The sequence below is a fragment of the Nanorana parkeri genome, unplaced genomic scaffold (assembly GCF_000935625.1).
Source record: "Nanorana parkeri isolate BGI_ZX_2015 unplaced genomic scaffold, ASM93562v1 scaffold105, whole genome shotgun sequence".
Lineage (NCBI taxonomy): Eukaryota > Metazoa > Chordata > Amphibia > Anura > Dicroglossidae > Nanorana > Nanorana parkeri.
In genome coordinates this window covers 148,858-170,594 of record NW_017306373.1, presented here as the reverse complement: position 1 = coordinate 170,594, position 21,737 = coordinate 148,858, and the positions used below count along the sequence as shown (strand labels likewise).

The window sequence follows — 21,737 nt, the reverse complement described above, 5'->3', positions numbered from 1 at the left end:
ACTGGCATACATTTAAAGTACAACCTTTACTTATACATGAAATCAACAGGAGCGTCAGGATGTGAGAAGGCAGAATGGTTTCAGTAGAAGCCCAATGGAAATGAATGCAGTAGATGAATGATTTTGCTTATCATTTAACAGTGAACAAATGAACAATACCTTTGCAAAATCCCTTGAGGTTTCCCTGGAACGGCCATCTACATCTTCACCCCAGGAAGTGTTTTCCTATAAAAACAAAAAGGGAAAAAAAACCTCAGAGCTCAGCACAAGGGTAAGTGGTAAGAATAAAAGTATAACAAGAATCTACGGATATTAAAATTAAACAAAAATTGCAGTACAAAACGTGGGCTAAACAAAACTGGAGGAAAGCATTACTTTGACTGGTCAGCTTTATTTTTTGGCATATATGTGAGCATGTCACCTAAACGTGGAAGTGTCTTTCAAAAGGACTTTCAAACAGCCAAAGCAAAAATGACATTCTTCACAACTGGCGTAACTTCCTTTGTTAGTTTAACATCAGAAACTCAAAGACAAAAAAGAATGTGCCAGACACCTATACTATATACACTGAGATTCAGGGGTGATTTCTTATTACAAAACTGCAAAAATGAAGAGTCTGCAGGCAATAAATGAGCTCTGCTAACAGAAACTACAGTAAACATTGTTAAATCATAGCAGCAATAAATTACAAATCCAAAAACAACTGAAAACATTTGATGAGAAATAAACAAATAGCCATGGGATGAAATTTGGAGCCAACAACCATAGGAAGCAATGTGATTTCTTTACTGCTCTCATGTACTACATTCTATTCTGCTAATGTATATTTACACACACACATCACATGGAAGAAGAGTTAACACAGCTGCACAGAGGACAGTCTTACTGGATTGCCCATTAGCATGTGTCAGCTATAAAAAGGGTGTCATTTAGCACTTTAAGTTTCACTTTGAGTTTTCAAAGCAACACAAGGACATTAAGAGTGCCAAAGCAAGCTTGTATTTGTATTCTTTTATCCCAAAAGTCTTATCTGGACAGGTTCACATTTGGAGGAAAGAAAGCCTTCAATGCAGAGCGTTTGTAGACAACGTCTATAGCAGTAATCCGTACTGCAGCCTTCTCATGACTGCTCTGAATGATCATATAATGGTAGACCATTTTAGGGGAACAGGTTCACACATCATTGCCGTATTCCACGATGATAATGACCCCCACAGATCTGGTTAAACACCTTCAACAGAAGCTTCACAGATGGAAGGGTAAAGAAAAGATCTTTACTGCCTTCGCATTCACCAGATCCAAAATATATTTAAAGCTTTAAGGGGTCTTGAGTAAAGTGTTAGCGCAAAATAGATTTTCACTTCATCCCACAAATGGTCTGTTAAGGGCCTACTGCACAAACTAGGGTGTCTCTGCTTCTTATTAGGCCTTTAAAGAGAACTAAATGGTGGAAGCTGTGCCAAACAGAGTGAAGAGGGCATAGGACTAGGCACCAGTATTGCATAGTGTCTATATTTTCCTATTACTGACTTACCATGGCTTGTTCTGTGGAAGAGGCCATTGCGGAAAAAGCAGGGCTTTGCTCGCATGCATTAGAGCCTCCAGCAAGGGGAAAAGAGAGAACAGTATTGACATCTCTAAACCTGATCAGACTAGCAGTCAATGGCAGCTGTGCCTTTAATCTCACACAGCATTAATACAGCTATGTGGTGCCATGTACAGGAGTGCCAGGCACAGTCATACACCAGGATATGCAACGATACACAATCTCCAAGCAGATAGTGTCCTGTATGGCTGCAGCTAACGATTATTTTTCCAACTAATCGATTGGTTGTATTAAAAAAAAAAAAAAACAAAGTCCCCCTTCCTCCCTCTCCCCACCACAGTGCTAAAAGCAGTAACTACTAAGTCAAAGTGGTGTAGGGCTGCAGCTAACGATTATTTTCATAATCGATTCGTTGGCCGATTATTAAGTTCGATTAATCGGTTAATTAAAAAAAAAGTTCCAGTGATGGACTATTAGTTTGAGTTGAGATTGTAGTCCATCACGGGAGCAAGTTTGGCGCGGTATAAGTTTCACACAGCACCCTTGTACACCTGTTCCACCACAGCACCCCCAAACACCTATTTCACCACATCACACATACACCTGTTCCACACTGCACCTCCATACCTTTTTTCCACCACTGCACCCCCGCACACCTATTCAACTCCTCAATTGTCGGCGGGCCAGCAACGAGTGAGGGAGATCGCGTCAAGGAGGAGAGCAGCGGCGTGCGCGGCTTCAGCGGTGGGCATGGCTTATGCGTCCTGTGGGCACGGCGGGAGCAGCGTGCGGTGGGCGTGGCTTATGCGTCCTGTGGGCACGGCAAGCGCAGCAGGACGTGAGCAGCGTGTGCTTCAGGCCGCGTGTTGAGCCCCGAACAGGGAAATCAATCGATAGCTGACGAATCGACGATCGAAAACGTTGCCAATGTTTTCAATCGTCGATTTTAATCGACTAAATCGATTAACTTTTGCAGCTCTAAAGTGGTGCCTTACATTTTAAAAGAAAAAAAAGTCCACTTTGATGGCAAATTGCACATTAAAAAAAAGACCCCCCAATGGTTTAAAAGCTTTACCCAAAATGTTTTTCTGGTGAAGAAGTCTCCAATTACTGTGTGTTACTTTCTGCCTATTTGCATGGATATGTGAAAGTGTACACTATGAAGTGCATGTGTATACTCTTCCCTTGTAAAGCCTCAATACATCACACTGTAGTGGTACCTGCTGGCCACAAACGCTTTACAAGTAAATCCTCATGATACAAAAGCACACACACTTGTAGTACTTGTAGTTTCCTCCTGAAGGATACATTCTACTATATGGCCTGCAGAGAATTCTGAAATATATCAACCATAGCTGAACCAAAAGCTGAGAAGTACAAACCAAAAATGCAGCATAAGTACACAAGATTATCTAAACCCAAGAACGACAATGTCATATATTGCAGCTTACCAGCCCTTCCATATGGTGGCTGAATTTCATTTCTATTTATTTTGCAGGCTACGCACATATTCTGCAAGAAAAATACCGGTTGATCCTGTCAGAAGTCCAGCTTCTCTGTAACTTCTTCAAACATATCAGCCTTCCCAGACGTCTTCTGTGAACTGCAAAACACCTCTTCTCTGTATAATGGAGAGGGGAAGGTGCATGTAGTCCAAAACAGGACAACAGCCTAGGGTATTACTGGCAGGATCACCAGGTTAAAAAAAAGAAAAGCGACAACATATACAAGGACTGATTAGCTTCAATGGGTAACATTTTTGTTATTGGGTTTAGAGACGCTTTAAAGAGAACCATGGGGTAAGTGTTTTTCCCCATAGTGTTTTTCCCCATAGTTCTCTTAAGGGTCACGGGAGGACATATACTGAACTCCTCCTCCCGTGACCCAAAACTCAGTATATCGCGAGCAACAGCTCATGGTATCCTAAGACCGGCGCAGCCAGGACGAATCCCAACAATGCTGTTGAGAACCACCCAGCTGTGTGAGTGACAGCCGGCTCTGCCTATGTAGACTCCCCCTCCCCATCCGTTCCTTCAGTCAGCGCCGTAGGATTGGAGCGGGGAATCACTACGGGGAACCATGACTGACAGTCACGCTCTCTGCAAGGAGATGATCAAGCATCGAGCAAACTTCCCGGCCAATCAGGAAGCTGGGACATTACTCGCCACCCAGCTTCCTGATTGGCCGGGAAGCCGCCTCCATGCTGACTCGCTGGAAAGCCGGTTTCCCGGCCAAACATGGAGCTGGCTTCCCAGGAAATCAGGAGGCCTGTCATTACCTGCTGCCCGGCTTCCCGATTGCCCAGGAAGCTGGCTTCATGCCAGCGGAAGCACCGGTACTCTGTATCGGCAAATACCCTCAGCAAAATATCGGTAATCGATGGCGAAAAAACGGTAAATCGGTGCATCCCTACAAATTTGTTTATACGGTAACTAAATTACTTTTGCTTAACATATAATTGCAACTTAGGCTGACAGAAAAAAAACAAACAAAAAAACACTTATATTATACAAAAATCTAAATAAGACAGTCAAAAGCTGTTAAATTAGCATTCCCATTATATCATTGAGTTGCTGCCAGACTTGAGAAGGGATCAGCTTTAAATTACTGCTTCTAATCCCCTTTTAGCTCTAGTGGCAGTCAATGGACTGAAGTCTTTACTAAACATTTTGTTCAGCATTCACAAGAGAGGCACTTCCCTCCAGCCATTAACAAATAATTTTATTAGCCTGCTGAAAGAGATGGGGGATGGGGCAGCTGTACCAGCTTTTGGTGCTCGGTTATTGCCTAGGGGAGATGGAAAATACATCCCCTTTATAACTAAATTCCAGTGTGGAACAAAGACTGAACACTGCCTGGCTGTATACCTTATATTACACGTCATGTTTAGTATGTGTATGTGGTGGCCTGTAAACTCTGTATTAACACTTGTATGTATGTCAAAATCTTGACCTCTACATCACAATAATTGCCTCACTAAAGAAAGTGTTATTCTATTATACTGCACACTACAGGGAATGAACTGCATGGGTTCTAGTTTTGGTCAATCCAATAAGCAGTCAATAGCCGAGATAAAACATGTGCAAGAAATGGACAGAAGGCATATGAAGTATTTATGTTACGGCATCCTATTCCCAATCATTTGTTTTACTCATCAGGGATCCTTCACACTAGAACACATGCATTAACACATGTTGCACTGACCCACAATGACATGCCATTTAGACGGACTGAAGTTTATTTTTTAAAGACTCCATTTGCATTTACTCAAATTGCATACTGCAGACAAACTGCAGCCTTCCGACCTCTCTCTTCTCCATTATGTGTTGGCATGAACAGACCATTACAAGCAATGGATTCTCCCAAATGCATACCTTTTACCTACAATGGAATAAACGCCAAACAACGCATGCTAACATAAGTGGTATGAACAATCACCTAATCTACAAATTTGATTTGAGTTACTCCATCAAATGACAAATGCCCTTCGTTTTCAGCTTAAATGTATACAAACCGATGACAGTGGCCCAATTCAGTATTATTCTCTGCTCTGTGGGCATCTATGGATGGACCTGTTCGGCAGTTCCCAATCCCCCAACCCTCACCCACATCTCCAGTGATATACAGTTGTAATCAAAATGATTCAACCCCCATTACAAATCATGTTTATTGGCAACATTTTCAGACTTTCAGTTGCTTACAATAAAATAAAACCAATTGAAATAGGTCAACACAAGGAATGTTTCAAGTGGTTTCCCCAAAGTCAACTGAAAATGCAACTTTTAATGACTTCTGCAGTTTCAAAATGTTTCCCTTCATGGCAAGAATCTTTAGTACTTACTGTAGTAGAGCACCCTTTTGCTGTTATGACCTGCTGTAAGCGAGATGCATAGGCAGACACCAGCTTCTGAGGAATCTTAGCCCAATCCTCATGTGCAATGGCTTCCAGTTCACTAATATTTTTGGGTTTGCATGCTCCAACCACCCTCTTCAAATCCCACTCGAGATTTCCAGTGGGGTTAAAGTCAGGTGACTGTGATGGCCACTGTAGAATCTTCCACGACTTCTTCTGCAACCAAGCCTTGGTGGAATTTGAGGTATGCATGGGATCATTGTCCTGTTAGAAGGTCCATTGACACCCAAGCTCCAACTTCTTCACAGACAGCATTTTAAGCATATTGGGTCAGTAGGGGTGTATGTCTTGGAGTACTGGCATGTAAACCTTCAGTGTTTAGTACGCACCTTACTGTGCAAACTGAAACTTCAGTGCCTGTTGCCACCAAGTCTTGCTGCAGGTCGTTTGCAGTCACTCAAGGGCTTTTCTCAACCTGCCTTCCCAGAAATCTGGTTGCAACCATTGATAGCTTCCTTTTTCTGCCCCGTCCAGGTAGTGTAACTGATCCTTCAACTTTGAACTTGCGAACGATGCTTCCAACGGTGTCTCTAGCAACAGTGTCTTCGCTATCTTTCTGTATCCTGTTCCTTGTTTGTGACGGGTGATCTCTATCTACATTTTTGGGCATTCTTTTGACTTAGAAATATGGCTAAGATGCAGTCAAACGTGACACTCAAACCCATCACCAGTTCAGGTATTTCATGTGTTCTAGCTGAAACACACCTGGTGCAGCTAATGAAACCCTTGAATAGTTGCATCAGGCGTGCTTGAGACAACACCTATTTTGCAGATGTGTGCTCGTGAGGGCTTCTATTCAGGGGGTTGAACAATTCGGAGACTGCAGAAGTCATTAAAAGTTGCATTTTCAATTGAATTTGGGGAAACCATTTGAAACATTAATTGAGCTGACCTATTTCAATTCCTTTTGCAAACAACTGAAAGTTTGTACATTTTGCCAATAACCCTGATATGCAATGCAGGTGGAATAATTTTAATTACAACAACTGTAAAATCTGCAAGGTCAGTAAACTGCTCTTGCATAAACTAGCAACTTCTTAAAGCATATCTATGGTCAAAAACTAAAAATAAATATGAATGTATGGGTAACATTTCCATACGTTCTATCCCAATCCTAATAACCATATTGGTTTAGAAGTCTGTAAACTTATTGCCCAAAGAATTTTCTTCCTCAATGCAGTGACACACTTTGACGCAGCCCTGTGAATATGCACTTTGTGTCGCCACGCTAAGTCTACCCTCTGAACTACAACTCAATGTCTGAACAACGCAACATTATCATTGCATGCTGGAAGCAGTGCATGATGGGATATGCAGTCTTGACAAATGGAGATGGCATTACATCAAGCAGCTGGGAAAGAGACGCAAAGCACACTGGGAATCCAGGAAGTTGTTGAAAGTGATGGGCAGACAGAAGGCAGCACTCACTACATAAAAGGGATTTTCCATGAAAGCTTTGGTTGTATTATCACCAACAACTCTGGTATGTATTCCTATTACAATGCTGATGTTATAACAGTAGAGTATTTGCTGGGACTTTACAACTCCTTTAAATCTATAGGCAGCTCTACATAATTTTCAAAGCCCACAGGAGGTGTCGAAGTTGCTAATCTTACCACAATATGAAGCAGATCAAGTTGATGGCGAAAGAAGTGGAAGCATACAACAAAACTCATGTAGTATAGTTATTTGCAGCTTTGAATCCTTTAAGCTACACCCTCAGTCTAAAAGGAGAACAAACTATTTGGTTGCTTAAGATATTTAAAAGGGTCAGGTCCATCAAAAACAAAATATTTATCTTGTATGTAGCTTACAAGCTTTTTCCATCTTGGAGACTCATATGGTAAGAAATACTCTGCAGAGCTCCCAGCTCAGTGCCGCCATTACCAAGCTAAATGATGGCGTCTGACACAATTAATTTTGCCATAATGAAGAATAAACAAGTAATTGAGGAGTCCAGCTGTGAGACAGATAGACCTTCATTATAGCCTTGTCAAGAAAAGGTGCGAAGACCTAACGGCAGGATCCCTCAGACATTGGCACAAGCCTAGATAACATTTCTGTTGAATGCACCCAAGCCAAGTTTATTTTCAACCAGAACAATAACCAGTATATGTATTTTAAATCTGTAATATTAAAAATAAGGAGCTCTTATATTCTGAATACAAAACCACTTTCTGTATTACAAGGCCAAATCACCATTTACATCTATTCACTGTATATATCCAACTTGAGTTTAATTTTAATATTTCACTTAGTGGGAAAACCACAAGCTGGTATTGGTCGATATTTTGATTAATTTCAAAAAAAAAAAGTATTACTATGACAGAGATGGCAAGCCGGTTGTGCACTTTGTGAATTACATTCTTAATACTCACGCCCACACAGAAAAGTACAAATTCCTATTTATATAGTGAACCATTGCCTTATTTATGTACAGCTAAAATTAACTCCTGAGATAACATGTGGTCCAGTCTAACTCAAAGCAGCCAGTGTGTGCTTAAGTAGGCTCGCATGATTGGAGAAATAGCTGCATTCATTCTAAATCAGAAGACTAGCAAGGTAAAGCCTGTACATATAATGTTATGCAAGCTCACTGTCTGACTTTGTGTGGTTGCACAGAACTACACATTAAGGGAAGTTGGAGATGTTAATAGTAATTAAGAGAGATGAAGACACAGATGGGATTACAACTGTACCACCTGGCCTATCTACTTGTAAAGGATCTCAGATGTCTGGAAATTTCCCAGCCCCCATCCCTAAATCACCTTCCATCCTGTGCCTGAGAAGAAAGCGCACCACTTATGTTTAATTTACAGTATCATAAAAGTCAGCTCTCTTAAAACAGAAACCCTAAAGTTAGGTGCACTTTACGTCCCTTATCCTGCCACCCTTCCTCCTTTATTAAAGTCAGCAGAAACTTATGAGTAGGAATGAGCAAACCTGGCAAGGTTGCGGTCACTGGAGGTTTGGTGAACCCAGCAAAACGTCTTCTGACCCCAAACATTGGGCCAAACCCAACTGAGGTAAGGAAGCTTAGTTTTATTTTTAATGGCCCTGTTCAAGGCCAATTTTCAATCTTTTGGTTAAAAAAAAAAAAAAAGGGAAAGGGTAGCTGGGCATTGCCATGGGGGACATGTACCAATGCAAAAAATGTTTTGTTTAAATACATTTTTAAAAAACCCATTCAGTGGGGTTATTCATCCAGCACTAGTACTGTCACAAACAGATTAGCGGCTGGCTGCTGTAAGTGCAAAGCAAATATGGTCATACACATAATTGCCTAATGACATCACCCAGGATCGTGCAGAAGTGGGGCTACTGCTGCCAAATCAGACTTCTGGCTGATTGTTTATAATCATCATCAGCTACAGGTTTGGATGGGCTACTATATAGTTTGACCCAGCAGCCCGTCAGTGAACGGGCGAACAAACTCATGTTCAACCCAAACCAGACATTCATTCCTACTTATGAGCAGTTCTGAAGGAAGATTTTATGGCACATGACTGGCAGCAGTGTTAAAGAAGAACTTGAGGCAATAATGTTAACCACTTGAGTCCCAGACGCAGTTTTAAGATGGCCCTGGGAAAACAGCTACTCATTCCGATACCATTGTAAAACGCCATGTGGTCTCAGCAGCTGTCTCTGACAGCCGGGACCCAGGGCTAAGCCAAGAAGTTGAAATGATTAGTTCCTGGGCTTCTGATGCTTCTACAGCATGCTCCTTAGAGTGCGCAGTAGAAGCCAATGGGAACAGAATGCTTCTGACTAGATCACTGACCAGATCCAGAACTCTCATCCCCATTAAAAAAAAAAAGAAAAACAATTTACATATATATTTATATACAATAAACATTGTGTCGGAAGTTCTTAAATGTCTAAAGATTCAGCAGGTTAGCCCTGCATTTCCGGGAGCACCCTAGAGAGGAGGCTTTGTGGGATCAGTTAAAGGGGTTCTAAACCCTCCGTTTTTTTGCCTATATCTAGCAAGCAGTAGACATAGGCAAAAAGTTATTTTTTTTCAAAAAGCTTTAAAAGCTGTTGAAAATTGCCTCGTTATCGCTGCACGCTCCCGCGCCGAGAATCAGGAACCGCTCATGCGGCCGCAAAGCAACTTGGGGCGTGCGCAGTTCGGATTCTCGGGCGGGAGACGAGCAGAGACGCAAGGTAAGTCTATGCCCGCGTGCACCCTCATGTAGACACCGCTGGATCGGAGGGACATAGCAATTCAGCGCTGGATCGGAGAGCCGCCGCACCGCTGGAGGGACAGATGAAAACATGGGGAAAGAAGGAGATCGGAATAAGAGACATCATTTAAGGTAAGGGGGGGGGAACTTTTGACTGTCACTTTAAACAGGCAGTGAAAGCCTGCCAGAGCAAGGAGTAGGGTAGGTATAAATTGTTATCCCTCTACCCCTAGACAAGTGTTTAACGCTTGATAGAAAAGAGACGGTTACCTTTAATGGTCATCATCAGAACAGGTGTACCTATTGGAAGATTTCCCCTCCACTAATGTTGTGTTGTCAACCATCAAAATGTTTATTTCCCATCAATTACGGCTCCAGTTAGAGAGGTTATCAGGACAAAACAGAGGGTCACAGATGGCAACATATACCCAACAGGAATCCAAACCCTACTCAATCTATCCAAAACTAAAAATGTTTTGGCTAAAGGAGAGCCTTCTAGGAGCCTGAGGTGCCCATCAGTGTAGTCAGGATAGAGAGTGGAGGGGAGATGAAAAATATCAATTTCTCGTTCTCCCCTAGAAGCAATGAGTCCAAAAGTAGTCAGCTCTGAGCACTTTATGGTTCAGCGCTGTCTGATCTTAACCACTTGCCGTCCGCATATAAACAGCCGGATGGGAGCTTCCTAGATGCGGGTGGGTGTTTTGAAATGTCCTTCGCCCACTCACACTGGTGTCATTATTTGAAACAGCCAGCGATGGCATTCGGACTGCTGTAGAGCCGCCTGATCACTTAAATTTTGTGCAGCTCTGTGCGCGCCCACAGCTGTGCCCCGTGCGGGCTTGGGATCGACAGAGCAGCTCTGTGAACAGAGATCCGAGGGAGATCAGCACATGATCCAAGAGACCCCTGATGCCTCCGGAAAGGAGGACCTGCCACTCCCAATATGCTTTCACATGAGGGCTGTGAGAGCAACAAATAAAAGTTTAAAAACATAAAAATATATTTAAGATAAAATTTCAGCGCAACCCCCACCCCATGTGCGCACACAAGAACAGAAATGAGCGCATAATGAAAACAGGTAAGTAATCAACAACTTTGCAATCATTTAGGTATTGCTGCACATGCCGGAGAAGGAGATTCCAAAGTCATTGTTTTCGAATAACTCAAAATTAAGGAGCTGTAAAAGTTCCCAAAAATGCCCCTATGAAAATGTTTTGGATATTGTAGTTTATTGCCGGTTTGGGACTACATGCAGATTTAAGTTCTCTACTTTCAGAAAATATATAATGCTTTGGGGTTGTATGCTTATTTTCATTTTTAGAAATGTGCATTTGGCAAAGGTGTGAAAAATGAGCAAAAGAGTTGAAGCTAACCCAAAATGTATTTTCAGATTTGTTATAGCTTTTTACATCTACTTTATACTCCAAGGATTAAATGTACACCCACTTTCTCAGACTCCTTACCAAACCACTGACATATACCATCACTGGAATAATAAGAACATGTTACGAAGAGATGTAACATGGATAAATACAATTCCTACTGAAATGTAATAGTTGCAAAACGTGGTAAATATGTGGACATGAACATGTAAATGAACACCTCAACAAGTACTTAATGTAGTGCCAGGGACTGTGAAACACAATGGACACACCAGTCACTCTATACAGACTCACTGCAGTTAATCAGTCTTTTGATAAGGGCCTTTTTTAGGATCAGAGGTCAAGCTCTTTGTTGGCTCTTCATTTGTCCTACATTCATATCCCCTCCCCCAGACACCAAAACATAAATTACTGACATCTTCATGTCTATCACAAACTCCCAGGATGAAAAGCTCTCTCTGATGTTGCCACCATTTCATGGAATACTGCTAAAAGGTGCTTTACAAAACACAATATGTTCTAAAAGAGCAAATATAAAATGGCAATTCAACCGAGGTAAAAAGAGAAAAATCGCATGATTCTTACTTTAATATCACAGGACACTAAATCATTATACATATACACACTAATTATATATATATATATATATATATATACATATATATATACATACACACACACACACATTATATACACACACATTTACAACTTGCAGGGAGGTCAGATGACTTGATTCGTGAACAAGAAGTAGAACCAGATTCTATTAAACTATGAAGAAAAGTATGTGCTTTGGTGGCCAGTTGGTCAGGCTAAACTGGTCTTGTGATCCATTTAATGAGTCTGGGGGTTGCATACACAACATGTGGTAGCATGTAAAATAGGAGGAGCCTATAATTAAGTGCAAGATTTAACTCTTCAGTCTACACATTATCAAAACAAAAGAACCAATGATTACCATTCAAAAGCGATGCAAAAAGTCTTCATTTTAAATTGAAGAAAAATAAATGACATTCATAAATAATGTATGACAAGTATAGGATTTTAAGAGCAACTCCAGATGACCCCAAATGAAAAATAAAACCCGACATTTGTTTTTCAATACTAAAAACGTTTTAAAGGGCTCATGTCAACAGGAGTTGTTTTTCGGCATTTTAAAAACACGTTAAATGCAGGTCAACATATGACCCTATGACGTTATTGAAGCAGTATACATGGCAGCTCATAGGCTGCAGCTTCTTTGTGTGGGTTGTGTCACACTATACGGTCCGGAAACAATGCATCTATATGTGATACCACGTTTATCTGACCTCAATAAAAACAGGAAGATAAGCTGGACCTCCTCAGAGACACTATGTCCTATTAAGGTGTATTTGCAGTGTAGGCAAAGCAGGTCAAATGCTGCTCCATTCAAACGCAACATGAAAGCCCATCTGCATGAACCTGTTTCCTAGCTTCCCATGTCATGATTGCTGTCTGTGCAGTTGGTTGGACTGCAAGCTCCACCACTAGAACCCAAGAACTGGAACTACACCTCCCAGAATTCACTGCTGACAGAGGGAGGGATGAAGGTGGATTCTAAATATGCATCAGCACATGCATGTATCTTTAAGGAAAAACTCCAGGAATTAAAGTTAACCTATGCAGTGTGGTTACCCCTGTACTGCAAGGGTTAACTGCTGTTTTTTTGTGTTTTTTTAGAATGCCGGAATACACAAGATATCCTCATCTGATCCTCGGCCCTGCAGCAGTCAGCACTCACATCTCTCCTCCTGCACTCCGGATGTGGTATGTCCCTCAGCGTCCTCATGTCTAATGCCTGTGAATGAAACTGCACTAGGCAGGATGACGTCATGGCTCCTTAGACCACCGAAGCCCGAGTGGGGAGGAGTGGCTGCAGGGACCTGTTTAGCAGCTAGACGGGATCAAGAATGAGGCGAGTACATCTTCTTTAATCCAGCACCTAGACCAAAACGAGTTGTTACCCTGTGCTGTGCAGAGGTAGCCCCACTACAAGGGATTCGTTTGTTCATTCCTGGTGTTCTTCTTTAAATGTGACCTAGCTGGTGATGTGTCCCATAATCCCCCAAACTGACTGCACTCTATTTCTCAGCAAACTTCCTACCCTATAGAAACAGGAGGAAACTACCCACTATTAATACAATGCAACTTTTGTCCCGCATCACATATCCCAAGAGGCAAGAGGACCAGTCATTCAGCAGTTTGGATCTTGTGCCATGTGCTTTGAGTGATTGGCTAGTCACAGACGTCTCCTAAATCTACGATAGCGGTGTGTAAGATCAGAAGCCCTGAGAGAAGACAGCACTGGACTTCATGGGCTGGTAAGTATGCGTTTCTTGGACTTGTAGCCACTTACTAGCCAGGTGAAGTTTCTCTTTAACATCACCCTTTAATAAAGTACCGAATGAATATGAATGATCAATAATAGAAAGGAAGCGATGCCTATATTCTCTATCCTTAGTAAAATAAACTAAATCCAAGTATGCCTACAGTTGTACCTGTCAGAGGATGCATAATTGTATTCAGCTTGTCTTGTGACTTAAACATATCTACCACACAGCATAGCCACGACAAATATTGTAATACTGCTTTGTGGACCACTTCTGCACTCAGGGCTCTGCGCACCATATCCGTTCTTTGGGCCTAAGTTAAGCAATGGAACCCATGCAATGTCATGCTGCAATTCATTGTTTTCAATAGGCCCAGTTCACACCAAAACTCTGCATTGCTGTGCGTTGGGTGAAAATGAAACATGCTGCATTCATCACTTTTGCTGTCAGAGCGGTGTTCATTTTTCACACGCATGCTAAAATGTTCTTTTTAGGGCAGAAGATTATTAAAAACCTCAAAACATGATATATTTTCTGATAGCAGAGACCCTGTAGAATAAAAAAATAGTGGCAGCTGCACTTGAGAATGGTGCTACTGTTTATCAAATCTATATTATTAGTAGAAAAATACATTTAAAAAGGAGAACTATGAAGTGAGTGATTTTCACTCAACCTCATAGTTCGAGCCGACACGCGACAATTAAACTGTCACACGTCGGCTCAATAGATCGTGCAGTGAACACATACCGTCGCTCGCTCACTTCCCTGCAGAGAGACGCGACTGTCACTCACGGCTCCCTGCAGGGATCCCCCCCCCGTCCGATCCTCCAGTGCTGAGTGGAGGAACGAATGGGGGAGAGGGCAGGTACAGCTGGCTCTGCCTCTAGATAGGCAGAGCCATCTGTCAATCACGCAGCTGGGTGGATCTCGACAGTAATGTCGGGATCAGTCCCGGCTGCAGCGGTCTCAGTATAGCGCGAGCTGTAGCTTGTGGTACTAGTTTATATCCCCCCCGTGACCCTGAGGAGAACTATGGGGAAAAACACTTACCCCATAGTTCTCCTAAATGAACACACACACACACTTTGGGAAAACTATAACAGATGAGGTTGCACTGAGTAACTAAATACCAAATATTTCAAACCTAGTAAACGTACGTGCCTGTGAAACAGGCAACAACTACACCAATCAAAAATGTATACAAGTTTAAATCCAGTTTAAAAGCCTTTACAAATCAGCAGTGAATGATGGTCCTAGCAATAATGCTCTCAGTCTGGCATGTGCAACTATACCTAATACCTGTTGTGTATTCAACGCCTTCTAATGCACCCAATGTGCGCGCTGTTGTTCTTATGTGCTTTTAAAAATGTTTTAGTGTGTTTAGTTCTTTTTATTACCTCTTTTTTTTCAACTTAACTGTATTGCAATCAAAAAGGAGCTAATAAGCCCCCCTACATGATAGAGTGCAGGTGAAAGATTCTCTTTAAGGAGACTTTAGGGGTCTGTTAGAAACCATTGAAGCTGATCGATCACAGATTGTGCTTGATTACCTTCTACTCCAGTCAGGCAGCCAGATATTGACAGCTCTGAACATAGAAGTGCTCAGAGCTGAGTGCTTCCAGGTTCATTCTCCACAGGAAAGATTAGCAAACAGATGGGGGTGGGTCTCCATTATTAGTGTATAGAAGCAATTGAGTGGCTTTACAGCTGCTCTAGTCTGTGTAACAGCCATCAGGGAGTGTAAAAAAAAAAAAAAATTCTATAGCACCCGGGAGTTTGTGTACATGCAAAAGAGCACAATAAGGACATTTTAAAGAAGAAAAAAAAAGGTAATTTCTCCTGTGGAAAGACAGCACATCCACACAATGTCAACCCAAGCACATTTAATGCTCGTGGTACGAATCCAAACAGAAGATAATGCCAATTCAACATCTAGTGAGCAGGCTGGTGGCAAAGAGCGCCATAAAAAGAGCCATTGATTAACCTCAATATAAATGGTACCTCCTGGGCTATGGGTTGTAGTACATATGTGTATATCCAGGGCAGTCTGTGCAGAATTACAAATAATTTGGCAGGTAAAACACTCATTCCAACTGTATAATTAGCCGTTTGCCTGGATTTCCACTTTAAAATTTCCTCAAATTATAGATCTCTGAATCGTGAATTAAAATTCAGTCTAGTAATTCAACACTGGGATGAAAAGCAAGTTAAGAAGTGATGGGACATTTCCTGTGCTAAGATTTACTAACTACTTACTGTATATAGAAGAGAACACAAAACATAAAGCACAAGCATACATCTGTGTGCAAGGGGGAAAAAACCTACAAAGTTTGTATATCCTCCTTTATAAAAAATGATGACACCGGCTTTCATGTTGCCAATAAGAACCTAGAGATGTTTAGTACATGTCTAGATCTTTGTGGGTGGTCTCATTTCAAGCTTGGATGAAGGGACCCCAACTTATGTGTTTGAATGACATTTTGAATTTATAAAAGGAAATAAAACAGCCAGAAAAAACGAGCTTGCCTGCAGACAGCAATTATGCACAGTGCAGTGTGGTCACGGAAGATGCCAAAAATGGACAGCCAATTCTATATAAATATGTTTTGTATTTGTTTAGGGCCACATACAAATGTCATAGCAGATGAAGTTTACCAAACCAGACACCAAGACCTTGCTCACACATCACAGTTACACAGTACATAAACTGCATGCAAGTACAGCGAGTTAAAGGAAGCCTATCGTGAGAAATACATGGAGGCTGCCATTGCTGACCTCCACCCCTTGATATTCTAATTGCCTGACGATCATGCTGACCCTCATGCTAACTTTAATACCACAGATCTTAAACATGTATGAATTTCTAATGATCCATCTACACCCCTGTGTTCAGTGACTCATAGGAGGGTCCTCATAAGTCAGGCAACTGACATTTTCAGAAGCACCTCAGACATGGCAGCCCAATATTTTGTGATTTATTTTTAAAGAAAACGATTTCTGAAACACGAGGAGGTGCAAATGCTGACCTATTAAAAATGGTGTTTCTGAACACCTCACCCACAGCAAGTATGCACCAAGTGAAGTCTCAACTTCTGCATACTGAACCAATACATCATTGTGAATGCCAGGTAACCAGCAACTGCACACAGAGCATTCATCTCAGTATCAAAGGGTTTCCTTGAAATGGTACTAATAAACCCAACATTTTGGTTTTACAAACCTCAATGAATTTTCAGGGAGGGGGCAAGAGCTCTAACAGCTTCTCAGCAGCTGTACAAACAGCATTTCCAACTAGAGGAAAACGGCTTGTGACTACAGCTGTCAACTTAAAATAATTGATCTTAATTCCTTCACACAAAGCTGAAAAAGTTCTCAAAAAAAAAAACCTCAAATTTGTGTTACTATTATCAGCAAAGGCAATAATCGCAAGCAATGACGACATATAAATTCATGGCCGAGTCCGCCATCTCTCATGGAAGTCTGACCTAGTCACATAAGAAGGATCTTTTCAGAGAAGATCTGACAAAACTACAAATAGAAAAGTATATTGAGTGAACTTAGCACATCATGAGCCAACAGTTTATGTCAGTGAAGAGTCGAGACCTGTATGTCCCCGATTTATAGAACATTTGGAGCCTGATGAAGGGGACCCTGTGAGGCCCTGGAAACGTTTGCATTTGAATGACAAGTGTGTGTCATTAAATGGATTTTCTTCACGTCTAAATGGTGTGCGGGTGACGTTTCTGGACTCTATGGGACATTCATAGTGCCACCCGTGGTCACTTCAAACACACGTCTGATCTTACAGGTTTATTCTTTGGAATTGGTAAGGAGTGCAACAGGACATATCTATAACCGATTTATATAACAAACCCACATTCGCGCAGTTTAGACAAAACATGACTTATTACTGTCTACCTGCAATGGAACCTATGAAAATGTTCACAGACGCCATATATATGAGGGGTAGGCAAACTCTGGTCCTCCGGCTGTGGTGAAACTACAAATCACATCATGCATCTCCCTTTGGGAGTCATGTCTGTGGCTGTCAGTGTCTTGCAATGCCTAATGGGATTTAGGGACAGAGTTTGCCTACCTTTACTGTATATAGTACAGGTCAGCATTAATGCACTTGGCTGCACTAAACACAGAAAGAGAGAAACCCCACCTGGGGATTACACAGTTCATTTAACCCTATGAACAGCCCTGTAGAGACCACGTGCACACCTTGTGCAAGATTGCTCATATGCCCTCAGGACTGCCTGTATACCAGACATCAACTGCAAACATTATCGAGGTTGCATCACCTGGGGATGAGAGTTTCAGGTATAAAGAACTAGGCAAACACTGCGTATGTACATGTACAGGACTCTAGACTGGCCATAAGCAGTAGTGCAGTCAAGGTGGTTTAAAGCATCCACCAAGTAGAAAGACAGGGGTAAGAAAATGACTGCCCAACGAGTACCTGAAAGCTTCATTTAAAGTATGTTTATTTAATAAATGCCCCAAAAGGTGGAAGGTCTTCAGTGAAACTTTCAAACACTGGAAAAGACACTATTAATGTTTTATAGGGAACCTTCAGACAAGACAACCATCTGTAAACTTACATCTGCTTCATTTATGTCTTCAATGTGATCTCCACAAGTCTTAATACTGAACTTTCCAACTACGGCATCCCTAGTGTCCAGCTGCTCTAATGATTATCAGGACCAAAAAAAAAAAAAGAATTTCCAGGCCTTTGGTGCTTCAAACATAGAAGAAAAAAAAAAAAGCCAAAACTTTTTTTTTTTTTTTTTACCATTTCTGCATTTATGTGGTGTCGTATTGATGGTACTTCCTGTATGTGATGTCCATAGGTCCCAACAGCCTTTTTGACATCACAACCCACATAAGCATCCTACAGTCCAAACTGCCCAAGTTGTAAATACCACCTTAGAGGCTATTCATGAGGCAAATACAAGTCAGAACCTTGTATTTCTCAAGTTTCCAACACCACATGAATGTACCTTCGGGCACTGGGCTCTGCTTGTGGCGCTTTCCAGACCTATACTGTGTTATCCGCAGAACGTTCTCCAGGTCCAGAGCCGTGGTACAGCCCCTGCTGTGACCCAGTCTTTGAAGGCTCACTTTGCAAGTATGCCTACGGATGGGGCGATGTCAAACTGGAATGTGACCTTCGGGGACTTGGCTTTGCTTGTGGCACTTTACAGACCCTTATAAAAAACAGTTTTCATGACATACTTTTTTTTTTTATACCCAATGATGTCATAATGTCTCCACGCAACTATGCAATGCAGACAGATCATGGTTTGTGGGAGAGGCCGGCAGGGTGCTGTAAACAGCTTCCTGGAAACATCACAGCACTCTTCCTCAATACTCCATTCAAGAGCCCCCAGCCCTAAATTTAGGTAGTGGGCTGGATCTTGGGAGGAGTTATGCAAATATCAAAACACTGATGGATAGATGTCAGACTGGAGAAGTGGGAGTGTATTTGCATGCAAAGGGGAAGGTAAAGCACAGTATGTCCGAGGAGGCCAAAATAAGAGTAAGCAATTTCAGTACAGGAGAGGAGCCCATACCAATATGTAAGACTAACGTAAGGCTGGAGCTTCAAGTACATCTAAAATCGTATTAGTTCATATGGTTGACAAAATATGGGATGTGTGCTTGAAATAGTTTAAACAGTTTAACCATATTCTGTCTTATAATGCAACCTATTATAGTCCAGGGAGCTGTCAGGTGTTTTAAACTATTCTAAGCTAGAGTTCCTCTTACCGGCTTAATGGGGTCTTCCAAACTTTGTTTGAGGTGTTTAGATGTAGAAGGGTTGAAGTTCTCCTCCTTTGGTTCCTCCTTCACAGTTTGGTGTCGCTGACTGGTGTTGCCTTGTGGATTGGGAACAACTATTCCCTGCTGCTCTCTCTGGGCCTGAAGATACTTCTGTGCAAGTATGGATGGTTGCCCTGCCCTGGCATCATCCTCTACACTAAACGATTCTCCATCACTGTCTTCATCCTCCATCTCCTCATCTTCATCAGGTTCACTAGCACTCTGTGGAGAGGCCATGGGCGGGCGGGCTTTCAAAGATGACACGGTGGTAGAGCCTGCCATGGACTTCATTAACTGTTGTGAAGCCATCTGTTGGGCATACAGCCTCTGCGTTTCTCTAATTTGTCTCTCCCGCTCCTCCATGCTACGAGCGGCTTGTTGCTGCTGTTTCTGTAGTTGCTCCATCACAGCTTCCAATTTCATGCCCTGCTTGGTGTGCATTTGGGCACTGCCTGAAAAAGCTGGGTTTAGTCCAGTTGGCATAAGGGAGGGCTAAAAGCAAACCAAAAAAGAACCATGAATTACAAAACTTATTAAATTGAATTGTACATGAACGCTGGCATAACTATGTAACATTGAAAAGTCTGAAAGGATGAGCCAATGAAAAAAAGTTCAGCAACTTTCAGGAATTTATATTTAAGATATTGAAAAGCAAAGTATTATTTTACATCATTCCTTTGTGTCCACAACAACAACACATCTTTAGAATGTTAGTAGTAGATTGAGCAGGGTAATAAAAAGGACAACAGGTGCCACTACACTGGTCTCCTTTATGTGGAAGCAAACAAACACACCCACACAGCATTATTATGCATCATATCTAATGAGCCAATACATTAACAAGTGGTGTATGGGGTGTGTAAGTATATACGGATGTGTCATGCTTGCTGGAAGACAGATGGGAAGCTCTAAGGGCCCATTCACACTTATGCATTATGGCAACGGCCACTAAAAACACATGCATCATTAAGGCCCATTCACACCTATGCATTGTGACAAAGTGTGCTTAAACACACATTACTCCATACTTGCCACAATGCATGGCAACGCACCTGTTGTATGTGTAGTGTGTGTGTTGAGGCGCCATTCATTGTGAGTGGCACCCCAACGCATAAAGCACAACACATGTAGTGTGATAGGTTTAGATAAAACGGGTCATGTCCATGGCTGTGCAGCTCATGAGGACCGCCCTAACGCTGTGTGTATTAACGCACCGCAATGGATAGTATGAATGAACCCTGAGTAATGGACGCAGACTACAAAGAAAGGTAACACAGTAGGTGAATATACATGGAAAACAAATCACGTTTTACATGTATAGGAGATATCTGATGACATCACTGCTATGGCCCTCATATGTACTACAGAATGGATAGGAGACAGCTGCAATCTACAAAACAAAATGCTTGGCTATATAACTATGGAAACACGCTGAGTATTCCATTCTCTGCCAGTATACACATTCTGCAATGAATGTAAAACCAGAAACCAGCATTTATCTTAGCCCTGTAGCATGCTGCTTCTGTGTCGGATATTGGAGCCATGATCTGGGTAAAATAATATTTGGCTTCATGAATCTGATATGAGAAGAGTGACATGCACAGCTCTATTGATCCCTATGGCCATGGAAACAAGCACTGGTATAATGTACAGAGAAGTAGTCCTATAGCTGTGTACAGCACACATACAGCAAGAAGCTCCTCAGCTAATCATCACTGAGGGATCGAAGGTCCCACATGAACATGCACACACGTATGTGATCGGACAAGGGAGTGACCGATATTTTCGCCAATTACAGAGGATGCTCTAGGCCAGTCATCAGTCCATGGCACACTCTTTTGGGTACATAATAAATGTGAAAATGTAGTGTCCGGCCATGAGTCCGTGGTGTCGTAGTAGATAGCAGACAGCACAGTAGGGTCGCAAAGGTGCGGTGTGTTTGTATTAAGTGACCCCCCCTCTTGCCCTGCTCCACCTTCCTGCCCTCCTCATGCACAGATAGACCCTCGTCCCGATCACTGCCTCATGCGCACACGAGACCCATCTCTGCCCTCACCATGGACTCTCTCCCGAGGCCGGCCTTCTCCACCATTCCGTCTGCCTGCAGGCCCCTCGGCGCCGCTCTATCCTGTGGCCACTCCGCCGCCCGCCCCAGCTCCCCCTCCGTTTTCGTCTCACTACAGCCTGCAGGCTCTGCTAGGCCCCTCCCGATACAGCGGAGGGATTCTCGTGACGTCATGGCGCAAGGCCTTCCTCGCGGTAGTACGTACTCCAGGAAGTGTGACGCGTACGGCGGCCATCTTGGTACACCCGGAATGTAAAATGTTTCATGCCTATTTTTTCAAGTGATGAGAAAAGTAGTCCAAATCGATTAAGAAAAAAATAATCAGCTTGTTAATGTTTTGGCCACGTGTGTCTCACTGAGATTTCACCTTCTGTGCACATGACAGGAAATGAGAGGAAATCTCTCCAAGGGAAATGTGATGGAAATGTGTTACCGTTTAAAAAATGTTCGACCATCAGCTTATAGTA

The 21,737-nt window shown here is 42.2% G+C and overlaps 1 protein-coding gene across 1 annotated transcript in view; it reads right to left on the bottom strand.

Moving 5' to 3' along the window:
• ARID3B (AT-rich interaction domain 3B) overlaps positions 1–21,416 on the bottom strand; it is a 41,198-nt gene extending 19,782 nt beyond the window's left edge. The window contains exons 1-3 of the mRNA XM_018552997.1: positions 21,262–21,416; positions 19,152–19,697; positions 160–225 (exon numbers count right to left, since the gene is read on the bottom strand). Coding sequence (XP_018408499.1) covers positions 160–225; positions 19,152–19,697; positions 21,262–21,297 — 648 coding nt within the window. The 5' untranslated portion in view covers positions 21,298–21,416. The remainder of the gene's footprint in view (positions 1–159; positions 226–19,151; positions 19,698–21,261) is intronic.
• Positions 21,417–21,737: the final 321 nt, after the last annotated feature.